General features: G+C 33.1%; 4 protein-coding genes and 1 pseudogene across 4 annotated transcripts; all 5 read right to left on the minus strand.

Moving 5' to 3' along the window:
* Positions 1-309: 309 nt before the first annotated feature.
* LOC138856151 (serine/threonine-protein kinase nekl-2-like) lies at positions 310-1426 on the minus strand (annotated as a pseudogene).
* Positions 1427-9819: 8393 nt separating this feature from the next.
* On the minus strand, positions 9820-10916 carry LOC138855696 (serine/threonine-protein kinase nekl-2-like). The gene is made up of 2 exons (XM_070106571.1): positions 10629-10916; positions 9820-10561 (listed from the first exon to the last, which is right to left on the minus strand). Exons 1-2 carry the CDS (start codon positions 10791-10793, stop codon positions 9950-9952), a joined length of 777 nt encoding a protein of 258 aa, XP_069962672.1. The 5' UTR covers positions 10794-10916; the 3' UTR covers positions 9820-9949.
* Positions 10917-13964: 3048 nt separating this feature from the next.
* On the minus strand, positions 13965-15189 carry LOC138856152 (serine/threonine-protein kinase nekl-2-like). Its single transcript, XM_070106573.1, has 2 exons — positions 14897-15189; positions 13965-14829 (listed from the first exon to the last, which is right to left on the minus strand). Exons 1-2 carry the CDS (start codon positions 15059-15061, stop codon positions 14113-14115), a joined length of 882 nt encoding a protein of 293 aa, XP_069962674.1. The 5' UTR covers positions 15062-15189; the 3' UTR covers positions 13965-14112.
* Positions 15190-18228: 3039 nt separating this feature from the next.
* On the minus strand, positions 18229-19453 carry LOC138856153 (serine/threonine-protein kinase nekl-2-like). Its single transcript, XM_070106574.1, has 2 exons — positions 19161-19453; positions 18229-19093 (listed from the first exon to the last, which is right to left on the minus strand). The coding sequence occupies exons 1-2, from the start codon at positions 19323-19325 to the stop codon at positions 18377-18379; spliced, it is 882 nt and encodes a 293-aa protein (XP_069962675.1). The 5' UTR covers positions 19326-19453; the 3' UTR covers positions 18229-18376.
* Positions 19454-22582: 3129 nt separating this feature from the next.
* On the minus strand, positions 22583-23789 carry LOC138856154 (serine/threonine-protein kinase nekl-2-like). Its single transcript, XM_070106575.1, has 2 exons — positions 23494-23789; positions 22583-23426 (listed from the first exon to the last, which is right to left on the minus strand). Exons 1-2 carry the CDS (start codon positions 23656-23658, stop codon positions 22731-22733), a joined length of 861 nt encoding a protein of 286 aa, XP_069962676.1. The 5' UTR covers positions 23659-23789; the 3' UTR covers positions 22583-22730.
* Between the last annotated feature and the right edge of the window lie 1166 nt (positions 23790-24955).

A 24955-nucleotide genomic window follows, 5' to 3' on the forward strand; every position in this document is an offset into this window, starting at 1 on the left:
TCGGCTGAGCTTCAAAACAATTATCGTGGTCGGTCCAACAGTGGGCTGTTCATAGTTCTTTTGCACCAAACTCCTTTCAGCAACGGAAATAATTAATTTTAATATATCATCTTTTTTTATTTTTAATGCATATGTATTAAAAAAACGTTTTTTTTTTTTGAAAAAAAAAATATAATTAATAAACAATTCACTTTCCGCTCACGGATTTGTAATATTCGCGTCAAAATACGATTTAAAAAAACATTTATTTTTAAGCCTCCTTAGTTGGGGGACCTAAACTATACATTTACCATACTTTTCATAAAAGCGTTGAATTTAATAAATTTATTGAGTATATTGTGTATTTATTTTGAAAGGATATGGTATTTTCATATTTTTCTTTTGGGAACATGATTTTCATTTTATACTTTATACATATTTTAATTGATTCATTATTATTTATTAAATGATATTTCTTTCAAGAGCGTTCAAATTCTTTAAGCAAGATTATATATATATTATATTTAAAATATTTGTTATAGTAAGAAACAGCAATTTTGGCACTAAATGTGACTATATTATACAAAGAAACCCGCTTTCTAGGATTAGAATTCAACATTTTTTCACAAAGGCAACACCATTCAACCCCATAAAAGTTTGACATATTGCTAACAATACGTTCATAGTGAGAAGACAGAATTAAAATAGCTTGTTGAAATGGACTAAGCCCATAGCACATTTCATACAGTATGCATCCAAGAGACCAAACATCCGACTTAAATTCATATGGTTCCCCTTTCATAATTTCTGGTGCCATATAAAGGAATGTGCCTATGAGACTTTTAGTTGATTTATTACTAGAATGTATGGTTGATATACCAAAATCAGCGATCTTAAAATTATTATCTCTGTCTACTAGAATATTTTCAGGCTTAAGATCTCTGTGAATTATATGACGAATATGTAAATATTCAAGTCCCAATAAGATATCATATACACGAATTAAATATCTGTTTTGAAACAGCTGGGCGACGGTTACTATTCGCATTAATTATATCGCGTAAGGTTCCTTTTGAAGCAAATTCCATTACAATATTTACAGTTCCATCGAATACAAATGAGCGGACAAATCTAATAATGCTTGGATGCTTAAGTTGGGAAATTATATAAATCTGTGAAATCAAATCATTCAATAATTAGAAAAGCATTTCATATTGCTCACATATTCAATGCCTATACCTCATCCATCAACATTTTAATTTCTGATTTTGGTTTCCGAATCACAATCCGCTTTACACAAACATTCTTGTGGTCATTTGAATTAGACCTACAAAGAAACACCTGCCCAAAAGATCCTTCACCTAAAACTTTAATAGGACATAAGCTTAAATCTCCAATATCCATCGTTATTTACTTTATAATTATAGTACAGAGTGTAATGAAGTTACACTACCTTTGCAGTATTTGTTACAAAATGATTTAACATATAGGGTTGTCGTGCCTTTGATAACTAAAATAAACCAAAGTATCGTTTAAAATGGGTACTGGTTATCAAATCGGCGTATTGCTGTTAATTACGTTTACGTTGACGTAAAGAAAAACCATCATGCACACGCCAAGGAAATCGATGTGTAAAAATACCTAATAACATAATACGTATATGGCTATTTTCAGTGGCATGTCGCAAATCAGCTATTAATTCAAAGCTCGCGTTAATATCTTCAGGTGTTGATAAAATCTAATTTAAAGGAATATTGCGAAAGAATTCAATATTCATTATTCGCGAAAATATTGAAAAGATTAAAATTATGTTTGGTATCTTAATCAATTATATTATCGGTCGTACTCATCTTACTTAGCCGCATTACTATATTTGGCTTCATAACAGAGATATTGGTACTAAAATCAACATAGTTAACTCTCATGAGATATGTACATAAGTATATGTGATATAAACTCAACCAAAATGGCTAAGATAATAATATTGGGTGTATGAGGAACAAATCGCCCAGTAGAACGGAAATCATTTCACCGAACCACAGCATTTTTCCGCACGGGTTATGCATACAATATTTTTTTTCGAATTAAGAATATGAATAAAATAAAGCTCTGCATTTGCTTTTAGGTATGAAAAATAGAAAAATTCAACTCAATTAAAACACAAAAAGAGTTTATGTATAAATAATTTATTACATCATATCGATCGTCCATTTATAATTCATTCTTACAATAGACATTTTATATTAGACTCCAAATGTTTAAAAATTATTAGTTTTACTTTACCTGTCATGTATCCGCAGATGTTTCTCTTGTATTGTTTTCAATACGGTATAATGGCCTTGGTAACGTCTCTCATATTCCATTATATATTGATTAAATCGTTCTCCTTATCCTTCAGAATAAGCCCCCAAATTATCTTTATCTAAATCCATATCCCATCATAGAGAAATTTGTGATCAGCTCGTCATAATTGTCAGCCTTATGATGTCCAAAGAAATCATGCACTACTGGGAGTACATCTGCAAGAGTTACATGACACATGTCCACGCCCATTATTTTTTTTTGATTTTTAACAGGTAGATTGAAGTAAGATTGGTATGCTTCGCCAATCTTTAAGTTTTTATTTAAATTCTACCTTTTCTCTCTCTTTTTTTAAATTCGCCGCAAATATCAGCATTTCAAATTTATCAAACGTTTCCAAATTTATTCATTTGCAAGTTTTGTCACAATAGTAAACAGCTGATTCGAATATTGGTTTTGCATATTTTCGAAAAGACGAAAATCCAATCAGATTCTGTGACACCATTATAATCAGAATTGGTTTTCAATTCTGCCAACTACGCAAATCTGTCTTGGATTCCACAACACCCCTGATTATTCCTCTGCAATTTGCAAACTCATACCAGAGATAAAGAGATGCCTCTCTGCTGTAATTGGAAATGAGAGAGCAACTCACCTACCCGACTTTGACAGTTGATTGAATCGAGGAGGTTGTTTCGTAATTAGAACTACTGGAATGGCCAGATTAAAATTCTACAAAAAATATATGTGAACGGAGAGAGTTGTTGCCGCCGTTCAAGATCACAAATAAAAAATGTAAAATAATTAAAATTAAAGAAAGTGGGAAATGTATATATATTTGATGAAATGTTTTGTTATATGATGCATAATAGTCTCAATTTTCAATTGTAAATGATTAAAAACATTTTAAAATTGAGAGCTAACAAGCTTGTATCACTTTATGAAGTATTGCAAATCCAAAAGTCAGTTGTTTAATATAGCATAAAATCATAAAATAAAGGTTAAATAGTTTTTTCACATATTAAACGTCCAACATATACTAATCTTAATCGCAATAAATGTTGGATGTTTTAATTTAAAAGCCTAAAACCTATAATTTTGTACGATCTGGCTACAATGGAAAATGTTATAAAAAACGCTAATTTTGAGGCGTTGGAATAAGTTGGGCATCCCTTTATCCCTGCACATACTTTTTTACACAATGAGCATTGTATAAGCCTACAGGTAACCAAAGAATCAGCTGTTTTCCTATGTGTGGCACAGCTGGGATCACCTGATCGAATCTGCCTTTTTTAGACACAGAGATGTAAATAAAAGAAATGTAGTTAAAAAGCATATGTAAACATATCTATCAGCTAACACACTTGAAATGTACAACACACATTGTAAAATATAAATATCAGAGATAAGAACATATAACAATAGAAATGCACTATCAATAACAACCCAAATATAACAATAGAAACGAATAGTTCTATCTGTTAGTACACAGATAACTATCGATACAGCTCAATAGTATAAGTAGCACTAAGATTTATGTAAACTAGTTAGTCTAAAGATTATGAATAAAGAACACGCACTTCGGCGAAGTGAAAACATATTTCTTTTTTCTCATATCGTAAAAATCGATAATAACTGGGGCCTCAACCGGGATAACTCTTGACTGCTGCCAAATATCCTCAAACTAAAGGATAATAAAAGATTCCACGGCTTTGAAGAAAAGCATAAATCTCTGAAAAAGTGAGATATAACAAATTCATAACGCGTAAAAGCAGACCTTGAAATAACAGGCAGCATAAACCACCGAGATATAACAAATTAATAAACGTGTAAAAGCAAACCTTAAAATAACAGACAGCATAAACCGTTTGAACAAAACAAAAATCTCCGAAAAATTAAGAAAAAAGTGGAAAAAATTAAAATTGGATACATTACGAAACTTAAGAATAAAAATGCAGAAATCCTACGACGACCACAGAAAAATAAATAACTCTACAATGGAGCAACAACTAGCCCAACTAAGCGCCCAAATGACCATGTTGATAAACCAGATGCAGCAACAAACAGCTGACTTCACGGAGAGAATAGTTTCGCTAGAACAACAAAACGCTCCGCACGAATTAGTTTTATACGACGAAGAAAAACTAAATATCAGTGACCCCAAGGATATCGACCTTGAGTTATTCAAATCTCTACCCAAATTTGACGGGATTGAATAGCAGTACAGATCATGGAGATCACAGGTTTGGACCTTCATGGAAGCTATAAAAATCTTCCAGAATCATCCAAAATATTATAGTGCGCTGGGAATATTACGAACAAAAATCACAGGACCAGCTGCTAATATTCTGACGAACCACAACACCAAATTGAATTTTTATTCAATAATTAACAGATTAGACTATACGTATGCGGACCAACGCCCATTATATGTGCTTCTCGACGAAATGAAGAGAATCACCCAGGGTAGAAAAACCCTTTGCCGAGTTTCACAGTGAGGTTTCTAAGGCCCTTAACTTAGCCTTAACAAAAATTGAGATGTCCAATGATGACAATAACGAGGGAATGAAAACATACACTAACCAGGAAGCAGTAAGAACTTTCATTCTTGGGTTAAACTCTAAATATACCAGCGGTACATTGTATAGCCATAACTCAGGAAATCTAGAATCAGCATACGCGACAGCCTGCACCATTTTTCACGACAACGTGAGAGGAACTTGAGACACAGTTCAGACCTCTAAACCAACGTCAACATCATTCAAACCAGAATCAACCACCACATAGAGAAGAGAGGGAGTATAAACCAAACCTAAGGATACAGAGGAATAATTACCAACCAACTTCATCGAGATCCAACAACAACCATCAGGGATACAATGCACGATATAGCCAAAATAATCACCCACATCGAGAAGAGAGGTACCAAAATCAGTATAGACCGAACTTCAGCATGCAGAGAAATCAACATCACCAAGTAAAACAGCTACAACCACAACCTGCACCAATACCCATGGACGTGAACGACTCCAGGCAATACATACAGACAACCAGGAATAATAATGCTGTAAATGCCAATTATAATAATAATTATAGTAATACATATAAGATAGGACACCTAACTACACTAAAACGACTTCTCCGCAAGATAGGAAATTCCAAAGGATAAATAAATTAAACAGAGAAGATCTAGAATCAGTAGTTGTATCAAATTACGAAGAACAATATGAAACAGGCAGTACTTTTTTAGGCGAGTAAACGGGTTGCCCTGCTTACAAACAAAATGCGACCTAACTGGCACACCCGTTACCTTATTAATCGACACTAACAATTACATAAATATAAATTGTAATATAGGAATATCTATTAAATTGAAACCATTTAAAACCAAAACCTTACATGGTAACTCAATCATAAACTCTAAAAAAATAATAACAATGTACGGACATCATTTAACATTTTACGAAATTAGGGAATTAAACGACTTTGAATTATACTCGGAGAACAGGAATTACGCCAAATGAAGGCAGAAATTAATTTATTTGACTATAGGTTGAAGTATAAAAAAAAGAAGACTTTAGAAGTAGAACCAAAAATTAATTACACAATAAATAATGAAAAACTTAAAGATCAAGTATAAGAACTAATGAAAAGAAATAATAATACTAATGGAAAGTTGCCCTTTACAACCACAATACAAGCAACTATCAAGATTGAATCAGAAGACCCCATATGGACAAAACAATATCCATATCCCATGTCCGATCACGACTTTGAGAAACTTTTAAATGACGGTATAATACAACCAAGCAAAAGCCCATATGATTCACCTATATGGACTGTTCCAAAAAAGGGTACCGATGACCAAGGGAAACCCAAGCGAAGAATTGTTGTGGATTTCCAAAAAATAAATTCCCATACGATTACTGACAGATATCCAATTCCAGATATTAATATGACAATACAAAACCTTGGAAAAGCAAAGATTTTTTCCACAATAGACTTAGAATCAGGCTTTCATCAAATATTAATTAAAGAATCTGATCGAGAAAAAACAGCATTCTCTGTCAACGGCGCGAAGTATGAATTTATAAGAATGCCATTCGGATTAAAAAATGCATCCTCAATCTTTCAACGATGCATTGACGACATACTAAGAGAATACATTGGAAAGTTCGCATATGTTTATATTGATGATGTGTTAATTTATTCATCTACTGCAGAAGAACATATGGAACACCTTCGGATTATAATCAACGCTTTACATAATGCAAATATGGAAATTTCTGACGAAAGTCACATTTTTTCCAAGATTCAGTCGAATACCTTGGACATATTATAAAACATAATAGGATAACAGCCCGTAATTCGTTTTACGGCAGCAATATGGCTAACCGCACCGCCCCCGACAACAACACCCCCCTTAGGAGGGGCTTTTCGGTTGCTCGCACCACCCTTGCCCGAACGCGCCTTGCTAGCGTCTGCTTTCTTCTCACCCACATCCACGCTCGCAACACCCTTCTCACCCTCGCCCGACTTTGCGGGGTGAACAGCCGCTTTTCTAGCGGTGTCACCCTTACCGCAACCGCTACAACTACCACTCCCGCCCTCTTCATCTCCCGTTTCTCCCGGCGACCCCAAATGCGCCTTCCGCAGTGGCGGAGAACTAACTGGTGGTCCTGCAGCTTCATCGCCCGACGTGGTGTCCATCGTAATGGTTGATGGCCCGGATTCGTCACTCCCAGCGAGGGATTTAACCCTCCTTATCCTTGGTGGAGGCATTCTTGCCTTCGAACGGCCTTTGATTGGCTGATCCGCCGAACTTTCCACTGACGCAGATAACACTAATTCAACAAATGCCGAAAACAGCAGCTCGCCAGGTACGTGCAACTGAACGCGCTGGAGAAGGTGTCTCTAGCGTAGACGCGCTCTATAGCAGCGACGACCCAAGAGGACGATTAATGGGTTCTCACTAGGGTACAGCCCACAACCCTAACCAAAAGGCCTGGACAGAGGTCACTAAAATTGACCGCCGAACGGATCAATGTCCCCGTAACGGCCGCGAGTCGACCGATGTGTGGATACACTCCTTCAGCACTGGACAGTCGCCGGTACTTTTTGAGCAATCCTGCTCAGCACCTACAGAAACCGGCCAACTGAACGCCAGATGCCCAACACAACACTCCAAATGGACAGTCCAGCCAGCAAAAAATGCCAACAACACGGTATAATACTGGGACCATGTGAAGAGTCCACCAACAACCACGTTGCGTAAGTACCTAAAGGTACAGTACACTACAAATACACTATGTGTACTTACCGTCCAAAAATATGCACAAGAATGTACAAATGCGCAAAAATGTGCACCTCGAAAATAACTCGGTTAGTGAGCAACAACAGTACTCAACGCCGATCGTACCAACAAATCGCACTACCACTATAAGCACGCGCCAGGCAATAATAGTGCCAACTCACGCGCGTAAACAAATACCGCACAAAAGAGAATCGAAAAAATCACTAATAAATCGTGCACGCACGTCTATTCGCGTCGGAATCCAAACAACGAATGGTGTCAGTGATACAGTCAAATCCATGCCCAGTCCGAAAAGACATGATGACTGGGTGGAAAATCGGAAGAGTAGATCCATCTCGAAACCGGTCAACTAAGGGGGGGTATTGTCGTCCGACAACTCTACCTTACTCAGTTGTATAGCCACTTGAGTTCTTGTTACAACCGACTTTCACACTCCATCTAATCATAGCAGAATATTAACATGACTTCCGTAAAGTGCGTAGTACCATTATAGCACTTAGCATCATAAACGCCTTGATAATTCGTGACATAAATCAAAAACTACTCTAAGGAGAATATCCTATTTGCCGTTGATGTCTCCCATCGGCCAGATGTTTTGCTGGGATGTTTCACAGAAACCATCCTTCCTTGGAGTGAAGCCGCCTACACCGAGAATATTCCTACACTTTGTCGACAAACACCTTCCCGACCAGACTACCGACGCAACTAACTTCAGACAATTCTTGAATGCTATTCGCAGTGGAGCTATTAACATTTTCACTTACTGCATGCCAGTGAATGGGGTCCTTGAAGTTCAACCACAATCCATTGCAGAAAAAAAGAGTTGCCTCGCGAATCTAGAGTGACCCACGCGTATTGTCGTTCTGGTTACTGAAGCAAGTGAAAATCCTACTTATATAGAATCAACCCTGCCATAAGAACCGTTAGACTACTTCGATGGAAATCAATTTCCGGAATCGAACTATTTACATATCAACACAAACATGCATATATGACAGTAGACTACGTGCGACTTAATGTAAATGTCAACATCGGATCATAGTTTTTTCTACAGCTTTAGCTCTTGCGTCGTTTCGGGTAATTTTATCATTATTACGAGGTTGAAGGTCTGTAATTTTTGATTTGGGGTTGCCGTTGAACTTACAACCGTATATAATACGTAATATTTCAAAAGCATCTGGAATGCCAAAAGTATTACAATACTATTAAAAACTAAGCAAACACTATTTTTGGTAAATTCATAGTTTAAGTCCCCCAACTAAGGAGGCCTCAAAAATTCTTTTTTTTTTTTAACCGTCTTATTTTGACGCGAATATTACAAATCCGTGAGCGGAAAGTGGATTTTTTCAATAATTTAATTTACAAATATGTATAACGCACTTATATACTTTTTAAGTTACTTAGTTGTTGTTCTTGTTGTAGCGGCAAAATTCTTCAGAATTCAGATTACTTAGCCGTCATTACCAGTTCAGCGAGTTAAACATTTTCAACAAAAAAATACTGATGAAATGTAACAGTCACAATTTCCTTTGCGCCGCACTGGCGGCCTGGTCGGTTCAACACCGGGGGGTTCATAATTCAATCGCGTCAAACCCCTTTATGTACTGGAGGCCTTCGGCCGCGCTTCAAAAAATTAACCCTAGTCGGTCCAACACTGGGGTGTTCATAGTTCAATCACGTCAAACTCCTTTCCGCACTGGCGGCCTTCGGCCGCGCATCAAAAAAATAAACTTAGTCGGTCCAACACCGGGGTGTTCATAATTCAATCGCGTCAAACTCCTTTCTGTACTGGCGGCCTTCGGCTGAGCTTCAAAACAATTATCGTGGTCGGTCCAACAGTGGGCTGTTCATAGTTCTTTTGCACCAAACTCCTTTCAGCAACGGAAATAATTAATTTTAATATATCATCTTTTTTATTTTTAATGCATATGTATTAAAAAAACGTTTTTTTTTTTGTGAAAAAAATAATATAATTAATAAACAATTCACTTTCCGCTCACGGATTTGTAATATTCGCGTCAAAATACGATTTAAAAAAACATTTATTTTTAAGCCTCCTTAATTGGGGGACCTAAACTATACATTTACCATACTTTTCATAAAAGCGTTGAATTTAATAAATTTATTGAGTATATTGTGTATTTATTTTGAAAGGATATGGTATTTTCATATTTTTCTTTTGGGAACATGATTTTCATTTTATACTTTATACATATTTTAATTGATTCATTATTATTTATTAAATGATATTTCTTTCAAGAGCGTTCAAATTCTTTAAGCAAGATTATATATATATTATATTTAAAATATTTGTTATAGTAAGAAACAGCAATTTTGGCACTAAATGTGACTATATTATACAAAGAACTTTCTAGGATTAGAATTCAACATTTTTTCACAAAGGCAACACCATTCAACCCCATAAAAGTTTGACATATTGCTAACATTACGTTCATAGTGAGAAGTCAGAATTAAAAATTTTAAATCATCTAAGTTCTTAGCTTGTTGAAATGGACTAAGCCCATAGCACATTTCATACAGTATGCATCCAAGAGACCAAACATCCGATTTAAATTCATATGGTTCCCCTTTCATAATTTCTGGTGCCATATAAAGGAATGTGCCTATGAGACTTTTAGTTGATTTATTACTAGAATGTATGGTTGATATACCAAAATCAGCGATCTTAAAATTATTATCTCTGTCTACTAGAATATTTTCAGGCTTAAGATCTCTGTGAATTATATGACGAATATGTAAATATTCAAGTCCCAATAAGATATCATATATACACGAATTAAATATCTGTTTTGAAACAGCTGGGCGACGGTTACTATTCGCATTAATTATATCGCGTAAGGTTCCTTTTGAAGCAAATTCCATTACAATATTTACAGTTCCATCGAATACAAATGAGCGGACAAATCTAATAATGCTTGGATGCTTAAGTTGGGAAATTATATAAATCTGTGAAATCAAATCATTCAATAATTAGAAAAGCATTTCATATTGCTCACATATTCAATGCCTATACCTCATCCATCAACATTTTAATTTCTGATTTTGGTTTCCGAATCACAATCCGCTTTACACAAACATTCTTGTGGTCATTTGAATTAGACCTACAAAGAAACACCTGCCCAAAAGATCCTTCACCTAAAACTTTAATAGGACATAAGCTTAAATCTCCAATATCCATCGTTATTTACTTTGGAATTATAGTACAGAGTGTAATGAAGTTACACTACCTTTGCAGTATTTGTTACAAAATGATTTAACATATAAGGTTGTCGTGCCTTTGATAACTAAAAAAAACCAAAGTATCGTTTAAAATGGGTACTGGTTATCAAATCGGCGTATTGCTGTTAATTACGTTGACGTTGACGTAAAGAAAAACCATCATGCACACGCCAAGGAAATCGATGTGTAAAAATACCCAATAACATAATACGTATATGGCTATTTTCAGTGGCATGTCGCAAATCAGCTATTAATTCAAAGCTCGCGTTAATATCGCGATAAAATCTAATTTAAAGGAATATTGCGAAAGAATTCAATATTCATTATTCGCGAAAATATTGAAAAGATTAGAATTATGTTTGGTATCTTAATCAATTATATTATCGGTCGTACTCATCTTACTTAGCCGCATTACTATATTTGGCTTCATAACAGAGATATTGGTACTAAAATCAACATAGTTAACTCTCATGAGATATGTACATAAGTATATGTGATATAAACTCAACCAAAATGGCTAAGATAATAAGATTGGGTGTATGAGGAACAAATCGCCCAGTAGAACGGAAATCATTTCACCGAACCACAGCATTTTTCCGCACGGGTTATGCATACAATATTTTTTTTCGAATTAAGAATATGAATAAAATAAAGCTCTGCATTTGCTTTTACGTATGAAAAATAGAAAAATTCAACTCAATTAAAACACAAAAAGAGTTTATGTATAAATAATTTATTACATCATATCGATCGTCCATTTATAATTCATTCTTACAATAGACATTTTATATTAGACTCCAAATGTTTAAAAATTATTAGTTTTACTTTACCTGTCATGTATCCGCAGATGTTTCTCTTGTATTGTTTTCAATACGGTATAATGGCCTTGGTAACGTCTCTCATATTCCATTATATATTGATTAAATCGTTCTCCTTATCCTTCAGAATAAGCCCCCAAATTATCTTTATCTAAATCCATATCCCATCATAGAGAAATTTGTGATCAGCTCGTCATAATTGTCAGCCTTATGATGTCCAAAGAAATCATGCACTACTGGGAGTACATCTGCAAGAGTTACATGACACATGTCCACGCCCATTATTTTTTTTTGATTTTTAACAGGTAGATTGAAGTAAGATTGGTATGCTTCGTCAATCTTTAAGTTTTTATTTAAATTCTACCTTTTCTCTCTCATTTTTTAAATTCGCCGCAAATATCAGCATTTCAAATTTATCAAACGTTTCCAAATTTATTCATTTGCAAGTTTTGTCACAATAGTAAACAGCTGATTCGAATACTGGTTTTGCATATTTTCGAAAAGACGAAAATCCAATCAGATTCTGTGACACCATTATAATCAGAATTGGTTTTCAATTCTGACAACTACGCAAATCTGTCTTGGATTCCACAACACCCCTGATTATTCCTCTGCAATTTGCAAACTCATACCAGAGATAAAGAGATGCCCAACTCTGCTGTAATTGGAAATGAGAGAGCAACTCACCTACCCGACTTTGACAGTTGATTGAATCGAGGAGGTTGTTTCGTAATTAGAACTACTGGAATGGCCAGATTAAAATTCTACAAAAAATATATGTGAACGGAGAGAGTTGTTGCCGCCGTTCAAGATCACAAATAAAAAATGTAAAATAATTAAAATTAAAGAAAGTGGGAAATGTATATATATTTGATGAAATGTTTTGTTATATGATGCATAATAGTCTCAATTTTCAATTGTAAATGATTAAAAACATTTTAAAATTGAGAGCTAACAAGCTTGTATCACTTTATGAAGTATTGCAAATCCAAAAGTCAGTTGTTTAATATAGCATAAAATCATAAAATAAAGGTTAAATAGTTTTTTCACATATGAAACGTCCAACATATACTAATCTTAATCGCAATAAATGTTGGATGTTTTAATTTAAAAGCCTAAAACCTATAATTTTGTACGATCTGGCTACAATGGAAAATGTTATAAAAAACGCTAATTTTGAGGCGTTGGAATAAGTTGGGCATCCCTTTATCCCTGCACATACTTTTTTACACAATGAGCATTGTATAAGCCTACAGGTAACCAAAGAATCAGCTGTTTTCCTATGTGTGTGACACAGCTGGGATCACCTGATCGAATCTGCCTTTTTTAGACACAGAGGTGTAAATAAAAGGAATGTAGTTAAAAAGCATATGTAAACATATCTATCAGCTAACATCTTGATATGTACAACACACATTGTAAAATATTAATATCAGAGATAAGAACATCGTTTCGGGTAATTTTATCATAATTACGAGGTTGAAGGTCTGTAATTTTTGATTTGGGGTTGCCGTTGAACTTACAACCGTATATAATACGTAATATTTCAAAAGCATCTGGAATGCCAAAAGTATTACAATACTATTAAAAACTAAGCAAACACTATTTTTGGTAAATTCATAGTTTAAGTCCCCCAACTAAGGAGGCCTCAAAAATTCTTTTTTTGTTTTAAACCGTCTTATTTTGACGCGAATATTACAAATCCGTGAGCGGAAAGTGGATTTTTTCAATAATTTAATTTACAAATATGTATAACGCACTTATATATTTTTTAAGTTACTTAGTTGTTGTTCTTGTTGTAGCGGCAAAATTCTTCAGAATTCAGATCACTTAGCCGTCATTACCAGTTCAGCGAGTTAAACATTTTCAAACAAAAAAATACTGATGAAATGTAACAGTCACAATTTCGGCTTCGGCCGCGCTTCAAAAAAATAAACTTAGTCGGTCCAACACCGGGGTGTTCATAATTCAATCGCGTCAAACTCCTTTCTGTACTGGCGGCCTTCGGCTGAGCTTCAAAACAATTATCGTGGTCGGTCCAACAGTGGGCTGTTCATAGTTCTTTTGCACCAAACTCCTTTCAGCAGCGGAAATAATTAATTTTAATATATCATCTTTTTTTATTTTTAATGCATATGTATTAAAAAAACGTTTTTTTTTTTGAAAAAAATAATATAATTAATAAACAATTCACTTTCCGCTCACGGATTTGTAATATTCGCGTCAAAATACGATTTAAAAAAACATTTATTTTTAAGCCTCCTTAGTTGGGGGACCTAAACTATACATTTACCATACTTTTCATAAAAGCGTTGAATTTAATAAATTTATTGAGTATATTGTGTATTTATTTTGAAAGGATATGGTATTTTCATATTTTTCTTTTGGGAACATGATTTTCATTTTATACTTTATACATATTTTAATTGATTCATTATTATTTATTAAATGATATTTCTTTCAAGAGCGTTCAAATTCTTTAAGCAAGATTATATATATATTATATTTAAAATATTTGTTATAGTAAGAAACAGCAATTTTGGCACTAAATGTGACTATATTATACAAAGAAACCCGCTTTCTAGGATTAGAATTCAACATTTTTTCACAAAGGCAACACCATTCAACCCCATAAAAGTTTGACATATTGCTAACATTACGTTCATAGTGAGAAGTCAGAATTAAAAATTTTAAATCATCTAAGTTCTTAGCTTGTTGAAATGGACTAAGCCCATAGCACATTTCATACAGTATGCATCCAAGAGACCAAACATCCGATTTAAATTCATATGGTTCCCCTTTCATAATTTCTGGTGCCATATAAAGGAATGTGCCTATGAGACTTTTAGTTGATTTATTACTAGAATGTATGGTTGATATACCAAAATCAGCGATCTTAAAATTATTATCTCTGTCTACTAGAATATTTTCAGGCTTAAGATCTCTGTGAATTATATGACGAATATGTAAATATTCAAGTCCCAATAAGATATCATATATACACGAATTAAATATCTGTTTTGAAACAGCTGGGCGACGGTTACTATTCGCATTTATTATATCGCGTAAGGTTCCTTTTGAGGCAAATTCCATTACAATATTTACAGTTCCATCGAATACAAATGAGCGGACAAATCTAATAATGCTTGGATGCTTAAGTTGGGAAATTATATAAATCTGTGAAATAAAATCATTCAATAATTAGAAAAGCATTTCATATTGCTCACATATTCAATGCCTATACCTCATCCATCAACATTTTAATTTCTGATTTTGGTTTCCGAATCACAATCCGCTTTACACAAACATTCTTGTGGTCATTTGAATTAGACCTACAAAGAAACACCTGCCCAAAAGATCCTTCACCTAAAACTTTAATAGGACATAAGCTTAAATCTCCAATATCCATCGTTATTTACTTTGGAATTATAGTACAGAGTGTAATGAAGTTACACTACCTTTGCAGTATTTGTTACAAAATGATTTAACATATAAGGTTGTCGTGCCTTTGATAACTAAAAAAAACCAAAGTATCGTTTAAAATGGGTACTGATTATCAAATCGGCGTATTGCTGTTAATTACGTTTACGTTGACGTAAAGAAAAACCATCATGCACACGCCAAGGAAATCGATGTGTAAAAATACCCAATAACATAATACGTATATGGCTATTTTCAGTGGCATGTCGCAAATCAGCTATTAATTCAAAGCTCGCGTTAATATCTTCAGGTGTTGATAAAATCTAATTTAAAGGAATATTGCGAAAGAATTCAATATTCATTATTCGCGAAAATATTGAAAAGATTAGAATTATGTTTGGTATCTTAATCAATTATATTATCGGTCGTACTCATCTTACTTAGCCGCATTACTATATTTGGCTTCATATCAGAGATATTGGTACTAAAATCAACCTAGTTAACTCTCATGAGATATGTACATAAGTATAACTCAACCAAAATGGCTAAGATAATAATATTGGGTATATGAGGAACAAATCGCCCAGTAGAACGGAAATCATTTCACCGAACCACAGCATTTTTCCGCACGGGTTATGCATACAATATTTTTTTTCGAATTAAGAATATGAATAAAATAAAGCTCTGCATTTGCTTTTATGTAAGAAAAATGGAAAAATTCAACTCAATTAAAACACAAAAAGAGTTTATGTATAAATAATTTATTATATCATATCGATCGTCCATTTATAATTCTTTCTTACAATAGACATTTTATATTAGACTCCAAATGTTTAAAAATTATTAGTTTTACTTACCTGTCATGTATCCGCAGATGTTTCTCTTGTATTGTTTTCAATACGGTATAATGGCCTTGGTAACGTCTCTCATATTCCATTATATATTGATTCAATCGTTCTCCTTATCCTTCAGAATAAGCCCCCAAATTATCTTTATCTAAATCCATATCCCATCATAGAGAAATTTGTGATCAGCTCGTCATAATTGTCAGCCTTATGATGTCCAAATAAATCATGCACTACTGGGAGTACATCTGCAAGAGTTACATGACACATGTGGAGCCCATTATTTTTTTTTGATTTTTAACAGGTAGATTGAAGTAAGATTGGTATGCTTCGCCAATCTTTAAGTTTTTATTTAAATTCTACCTTTTCTCTCTCATTTTTTAAATTCGCCGCAAATATCAGCATTTCAAATTTATCAAACGTTTCCAAATTTATTCATTTGCAAGTTTTGTCACAATAGTAAACAGCTGATTCGAATATTGGTTTTGCATATTTTCGAAAAGACGAAAATCCAATCAGATTCTGTGACACCATTATAATCAGAATTGGTTTTCAATTCTGACAACTACGCAAATCTGTCTTGAATTCCACAACACCCCTGATTATTCCTCTGCTATTTGCAAACTCATACCAGAGATAAAGAGATGCCCAACTCTGCTGTAATTGGAAATGAGAGAGCAACTCACCTACCCGACTTTGACAGTTGATTGAATCGAGGAGGTTGTTTCGTAATTAGAACTACTGGAATGGCCAGATTAAAATTCTACAAAAAATATATGTGAACGGAGAGAGTTGTTGCCGCCGTTCAAGATCACTAATAAAAAATGTAAAATAATTAAAATTAAAGAAAGTGCGAAATGTATATATATTTGATGAAATGTTTTGTTATATGATGCATAATAGTCTCAATTTTCAATTGTAAATGATTAAAAACATTTTAAAATTGAGAGCTAACAAGCTTGTATCACTTTATGAAGTATTGCAAATCCAAAAGTCAGTTGTTTAATATAGCATAAAATCATAAAATAAAGGTTAAATAGTTTTTTCACATATGAAACGTCCAACATATACTAATCTTAATCGCAATAAATGTTGGATGTTTTAATTTAAAAGCCTAAAACCTATAATTTTGTACGATCTGGCTACAATGGAAAATGTTATAAAAAACGCTAATTTTGAGGCGTTGGAATAAGTTGGGCATCCCTTTATCCCTGCACATACTTTTTTACACAATGAGCATTGTATAAGCCTACAGGTAACCAAAGAATCAGCTGTTTTCCTATGTGTGTGACACAGCTGGGATCACCTGATCGAATCTGCCTTTTTTAGACACAGAGGTGTAAATAAAAGGAATGTAGTTAAAAAGCATATGTAAACATATCTATCAGCTAACATCTTGATATGTACAACACACATTGTAAAATATTAATATCAGAGATAAGAACATCGTTTCGGGTAATTTTATCATAATTACGAGGTTGAAGGTCTGTAATTTTTGATTTGGGGTTGCCGTTGAACTTACAACCGTATATAATACGTAATATTTCAAAAGCATCTGGAATGCCAAAAGTATTACAATACTATTAAAAACTAAGCAAACACTATTTTTGGTAAATTCATAGTTTAAGTCCCCCAACTAAGGAGGCCTCAAAAATTCTTTTTTTGTTTTAAACCGTCTTATTTTGACGCGAATATTACAAATCCGTGAGCGGAAAGTGGATTTTTTCAATAATTTAATTTACAAATATGTATAACGCACTTATATATTTTTTAAGTTACTTAGTTGTTGTTCTTGTTGTAGCGGCAAAATTCTTCAGAATTCAGATCACTTAGCCGTCATTACCAGTTCAGCGAGTTAAACATTTTCAAACAAAAAAATACTGATGAAATGTAACAGTCACAATTTCGGCTTCGGCCGCGCTTCAAAAAAATAAACTTAGTCGGTCCAACACCGGGGTGTTCATAATTCAATCGCGTCAAACTCCTTTCTGTACTGGCGGCCTTCGGCTGAGCTTCAAAACAATTATCGTGGTCGGTCCAACAGTGGGCTGTTCATAGTTCTTTTGCACCAAACTCCTTTCAGCAGCGGAAATAATTAATTTTAATATATCATCTTTTTTTATTTTTAATGCATATGTATTAAAAAAACGTTTTTTTTTTTGAAAAAAATAATATAATTAATAAACAATTCACTTTCCGCTCACGGATTTGTAATATTCGCGTCAAAATACGATTTAAAAAAACATTTATTTTTAAGCCTCCTTAGTTGGGGGACCTAAACTATACATTTACCATACTTTTCATAAAAGCGTTGAATTTAATAAATTTATTGAGTATATTGTGTATTTATTTTGAAAGGATATGGTATTTTCATATTTTTCTTTTGGGAACATGATTTTCATTTTATACTTTATACATATTTTAATTGATTCATTATTATTTATTAAATGATATTTCTTTCAAGAGCGTTCAAATTCTTTAAGCAAGATTATATATATATTATATTTAAAATATTTGTTATAGTAAGAAACAGCAATTTTGGCACTAAATGTGACTATATTATACAAAGAAACCCGCTTTCTAGGATTAGAATTCAACATTTTTTCACAAAGGCAACACCATTCAACCCCATAAAAGTTTGACATATTGCTAACATTACGTTCATAGTGAGAAGTCAGAATTAAAAATTTTAAATCATCTAAGTTCTTAGCTTGTTGAAATGGACTAAGCCCATAGCACATTTCATACAGTATGCATCCAAGAGACCAAACATCCGATTTAAATTCATATGGTTCCCCTTTCATAATTTCTGGTGCCATATAAAGGAATGTGCCTATGAGACTTTTAGTTGATTTATTACTAGAATGTATGGTTGATATACCAAAATCAGCGATCTTAAAATTATTATCTCTGTCTACTAGAATATTTTCAGGCTTAAGATCTCTGTGAATTATATGACGAATATGTAAATATTCAAGTCCCAATAAGATATCATATATACACGAATTAAATATCTGTTTTGAAACAGCTGGGCGACGGTTACTATTCGCATTTATTATATCGCGTAAGGTTCCTTTTGAGGCAAATTCCATTACAATATTTACAGTTCCATCGAATACAAATGAGCGGACAAATCTAATAATGCTTGGATGCTTAAGTTGGGAAATTATATAAATCTGTGAAATAAAATCATTCAATAATTAGAAAAGCATTTCATATTGCTCACATATTCAATGCCTATACCTCATCCATCAACATTTTAATTTCTGATTTTGGTTTCCGAATCACAATCCGCTTTACACAAACATTCTTGTGGTCATTTGAATTAGACCTACAAAGAAACACCTGCCCAAAAGATCCTTCACCTAAAACTTTAATAGGACATAAGCTTAAATCTCCAATATCCATCGTTATTTACTTTGGAATTATAGTACAGAGTGTAATGAAGTTACACTACCTTTGCAGTATTTGTTACAAAATGATTTAACATATAAGGTTGTCGTGCCTTTGATAACTAAAAAAAACCAAAGTATCGTTTAAAATGGGTACTGATTATCAAATCGGCGTATTGCTGTTAATTACGTTTACGTTGACGTAAAGAAAAACCATCATGCACACGCCAAGGAAATCGATGTGTAAAAATACCCAATAACATAATACGTATATGGCTATTTTCAGTGGCATGTCGCAAATCAGCTATTAATTCAAAGCTCGCGTTAATATCTTCAGGTGTTGATAAAATCTAATTTAAAGGAATATTGCGAAAGAATTCAATATTCATTATTCGCGAAAATATTGAAAAGATTAGAATTATGTTTGGTATCTTAATCAATTATATTATCGGTCGTACTCATCTTACTTAGCCGCATTACTATATTTGGCTTCATATCAGAGATATTGGTACTAAAATCAACCTAGTTAACTCTCATGAGATATGTACATAAGTATAACTCAACCAAAATGGCTAAGATAATAATATTGGGTATATGAGGAACAAATCGCCCAGTAGAACGGAAATCATTTCACCGAACCACAGCATTTTTCCGCACGGGTTATGCATACAATATTTTTTTTCGAATTAAGAATATGAATAAAATAAAGCTCTGCATTTGCTTTTATGTAAGAAAAATGGAAAAATTCAACTCAATTAAAACACAAAAAGAGTTTATGTATAAATAATTTATTATATCATATCGATCGTCCATTTATAATTCTTTCTTACAATAGACATTTTATATTAGACTCCAAATGTTTAAAAATTATTAGTTTTACTTACCTGTCATGTATCCGCAGATGTTTCTCTTGTATTGTTTTCAATACGGTATAATGGCCTTGGTAACGTCTCTCATATTCCATTATATATTGATTCAATCGTTCTCCTTATCCTTCAGAATAAGCCCCCAAATTATCTTTATCTAAATCCATATCCCATCATAGAGAAATTTGTGATCAGCTCGTCATAATTGTCAGCCTTATGATGTCCAAATAAATCATGCACTACTGGGAGTACATCTGCAAGAGTTACATGACACATGTGGAGCCCATTATTTTTTTTTGATTTTTAACAGGTAGATTGAAGTAAGATTGGTATGCTTCGCCAATCTTTAAGTTTTTATTTAAATTCTACCTTTTCTCTCTCATTTTTTAAATTCGCCGCAAATATCAGCATTTCAAATTTATCAAACGTTTCCAAATTTATTCATTTGCAAGTTTTGTCACAATAGTAAACAGCTGATTCGAATATTGGTTTTGCATATTTTCGAAAAGACGAAAATCCAATCAGATTCTGTGACACCATTATAATCAGAATTGGTTTTCAATTCTGACAACTACGCAAATCTGTCTTGAATTCCACAACACCCCTGATTATTCCTCTGCTATTTGCAAACTCATACCAGAGATAAAGAGATGCCCAACTCTGCTGTAATTGGAAATGAGAGAGCAACTCACCTACCCGACTTTGACAGTTGATTGAATCGAGGAGGTTGTTTCGTAATTAGAACTACTGGAATGGCCAGATTAAAATTCTACAAAAAATATATGTGAACGGAGAGAGTTGTTGCCGCCGTTCAAGATCACTAATAAAAAATGTAAAATAATTAAAATTAAAGAAAGTGCGAAATGTATATATATTTGATGAAATGTTTTGTTATATGATGCATAATAGTCTCAATTTTCAATTGTAAATGATTAAAAACATTTTAAAATTGAGAGCTAACAAGCTTGTATCACTTTATGAAGTATTGCAAATCCAAAAGTCAGTTGTTTAATATAGCATAAAATCATAAAATAAAGGTTAAATAGTTTTTTCACATATTAAACGTCCAACATATACTAATCTTAATCGCAATAAATGTTGGATGTTTTAATTTAAAAGCCTAAAACCTATAATTTTGTACGATCTGGCTACAATGGAAAATGTTATAAAAAACGCTAATTTTGAGGCGTTGGAATAAGTTGGGCATCCCTTTATCCCTGCACATACTTTTTTACACAATGAGCATTGTATAAGCCTACAGGTAACCAAAGAATCAGCTGTTTTCCTATGTGTGTGACACAGCTGGGATCACCTGATCGAATTTGCCTTTTTTAGACACAGAGGTGTAAATAAAAGGAATGTAGTTAAAAAGCATATGTAAACATATCTATCAGCTAACATCTTGAAATGTACAACACACATTGTAAAATATAAATATCAGAGATAAGAACATCGTTTCGGGTAATTTTATCATTATTACGAGGTTGAAGGTCTGTAATTTTTGATTTGGGGTTGCCGTTGAACTTACAACCGTATACAATACGTAATATTTCAAAAGCATCTGGAATGCCAAAAGTATTACAATACTATTAAAAACTAAGCAAACACTATTTTTGGTAAATTCATAGTTTAAGTCCCCCAACTAAGGAGGCCTCAAAAATTCTTTTTTTGTTTTAAACCGTCTTATTTTGACGCGAATATTACAAATCCGTGAGCGGAAAGTGGATTTTTTCAATAATTTAATTTACAAATATGTATAACGCACTTATATATTTTTTAAGTTACTTAGTTGTTGTTCTTGTTGTAGCGGCAAAATTCTTCAGAATTCAGATCACTTAGCCGTCATTACCAGTTCAGCGAGTTAAACATTTTCAAACAAAAAATACTGATGAAATGTAACAGTCACAATTTCGGCTTCGGCCGCGCTTCAAAAAATTAACCCTAGTCGGTCCAACACTGGGGTGTTCATAGTTCAATCACGTCAAACTCCTTTCCGCACTAGCGGCCTTCGGCCGCGCATCAAAAAAATAAACTTAGTCGGTCCAACACCGGGGTGTTCATAATTCAATCGCGTCAAACTCCTTTCTGTACTGGCGGCCTTCGGCTGAGCTTCAAAACAATTATCGTGGTCGGTCCAACAGTGGGCTGTTCATAGTTCTTTTGCACCAAACTCCTTTCAGCAGCGGAAATAATTAATTTTAATATATCATCTTTTTTTATTTTTAATGCATATGTATTAAAAAAACGTTTTTTTTTTGAAAAAAATAATATAATTAATAAACAATTCACTTTCCGCTCACGGATTTGTAATATTCGCGTCAAAATACGATTTAAAAAAACATTTATTTTTAAGCCTCCTTAGTTGGGGGACCTAAACTATACATTTACCATACTTTTCATAAAAGCGTTGAATTTAATAAATTTATTGAGTATATTGTGTATTTATTTTGAAAGGATATGGTATTTTCATATTTTTCTTTTGGGAACATGATTTTCATTTTATACTTTATACATATTTTAATTGATTCATTATTATTTATTAAATGATATTTCTTTCAAGAGCGTTCAAATTCTTTAAGCAAGATTATATATATATTATATTTAAAATATTTGTTATAGTAAGAAACAGCAATTTTGGCACTAAATGTGACTATATTATACAAAGAAACCCGCTTTCTAGGATTAGAATTCAACATTTTTTCACAAAGGCAACACCATTCAACCCCATAAAAGTTTGACATATTGCTAACATTACGTTCATAGTGAGAAGTCAGAATTAAAATAGCTTGTTGAAATGGACTAAGCCCATAGCACATTTCATACAGTATGCATCCAAGAGACCAAACATCCGATTTAAATTCATATGGTTCCCCTTTCATAATTTCTGGTGCCATATAAAGGAATGTGCCTATGAGACTTTTAGTTGATTTATTACTAGAATGTATGGTTGATATACCAAAATCAGCGATCTTAAAATTATTATCTCTGTCTACTAGAATATTTTCAGGCTTAAGATCTCTGTGAATTATATGACGAATATGTAAATATTCAAGTCCCAATAAGATATCATATATACACGAATTAAATATCTGTTTTGAAACAGCTGGGCGACGGTTACTATTCGCATTAATTATATCGCGTAAGGTTCCTTTTGAAGCAAATTCCATTACAATATTTACAGTTCCATCGAATACAAATGAGCGGACAAATCTAATAATGCTTGGATGCTTAAGTTGGGAAATTATATAAATCTGTGAAATCAAATCATTCAATAATTAGAAAAGCATTTCATATTGCTCACATATTCAATGCCTATACCTCATCCATCAACATTTTAATTTCTGATTTTGGTTTCCGAATCACAATCCGCTTTACACAAACATTCTTGTGGTCATTTGAATTAGACCTACAAAGAAACACCTGCCCAAAAGATCCTTCACCTAAAACTTTAATAGGACATAAGCTTAAATCTCCAATATCCATCGTTATTTACTTTGGAATTATAGTACAGAGTGTAATGAAGTTACACTACCTTTGCAGTATTTGTTACAAAATGATTTAACATATAAGGTTGTCGTGCCTTTGATAACTAAAAAAAACCAAAGTATCGTTTAAAATGGGTACTGGTTATCAAATCGGCGTATTGCTGTTAATTACGTTGACGTTGACGTAAAGAAAAACCATCATGCACACGCCAAGGAAATCGATGTGTAAAAATACCCAATAACATAATACGTATATGGCTATTTTCAGTGGCATGTCGCAAATCAGCTATTAATTCAAAGCTCGCGTTAATATCGCGATAAAATCTAATTTAAAGGAATATTGCGAAAGAATTCAATATTCATTATTCGCGAAAATATTGAAAAGATTAGAATTATGTTTGGTATCTTAATCAATTATATTATCGGTCGTACTCATCTTACTTAGCCGCATTACTATATTTGGCTTCATAACAGAGATATTGGTACTAAAATCAACATAGTTAACTCTCATGAGATATGTACATAAGTATATGTGATATAAACTCAACCAAAATGGCTAAGATAATAAGATTGGGTGTATGAGGAACAAATCGCCCAGTAGAACGGAAATCATTTCACCGAACCACAGCATTTTTCCGCACGGGTTATGCATACAATATTTTTTTTCGAATTAAGAATATGAATAAAATAAAGCTCTGCATTTGCTTTTACGTATGAAAAATAGAAAAATTCAACTCAATTAAAACACAAAAAGAGTTTATGTATAAATAATTTATTACATCATATCGATCGTCCATTTATAATTCATTCTTACAATAGACATTTTATATTAGACTCCAAATGTTTAAAAATTATTAGTTTTACTTTACCTGTCATGTATCCGCAGATGTTTCTCTTGTATTGTTTTCAATACGGTATAATGGCCTTGGTAACGTCTCTCATATTCCATTATATATTGATTAAATCGTTCTCCTTATCCTTCAGAATAAGCCCCCAAATTATCTTTATCTAAATCCATATCCCATCATAGAGAAATTTGTGATCAGCTCGTCATAATTGTCAGCCTTATGATGTCCAAAGAAATCATGCACTACTGGGAGTACATCTGCAAGAGTTACATGACACATGTCCACGCCCATTATTTTTTTTTGATTTTTAACAGGTAGATTGAAGTAAGATTGGTATGCTTCGTCAATCTTTAAGTTTTTATTTAAATTCTACCTTTTCTCTCTCATTTTTTAAATTCGCCGCAAATATCAGCATTTCAAATTTATCAAACGTTTCCAAATTTATTC

Source organism: Bactrocera oleae, chromosome 3 (genome assembly GCF_042242935.1).
Source record: "Bactrocera oleae isolate idBacOlea1 chromosome 3, idBacOlea1, whole genome shotgun sequence".
Classification (NCBI taxonomy): domain Eukaryota; kingdom Metazoa; phylum Arthropoda; class Insecta; order Diptera; family Tephritidae; genus Bactrocera; species Bactrocera oleae.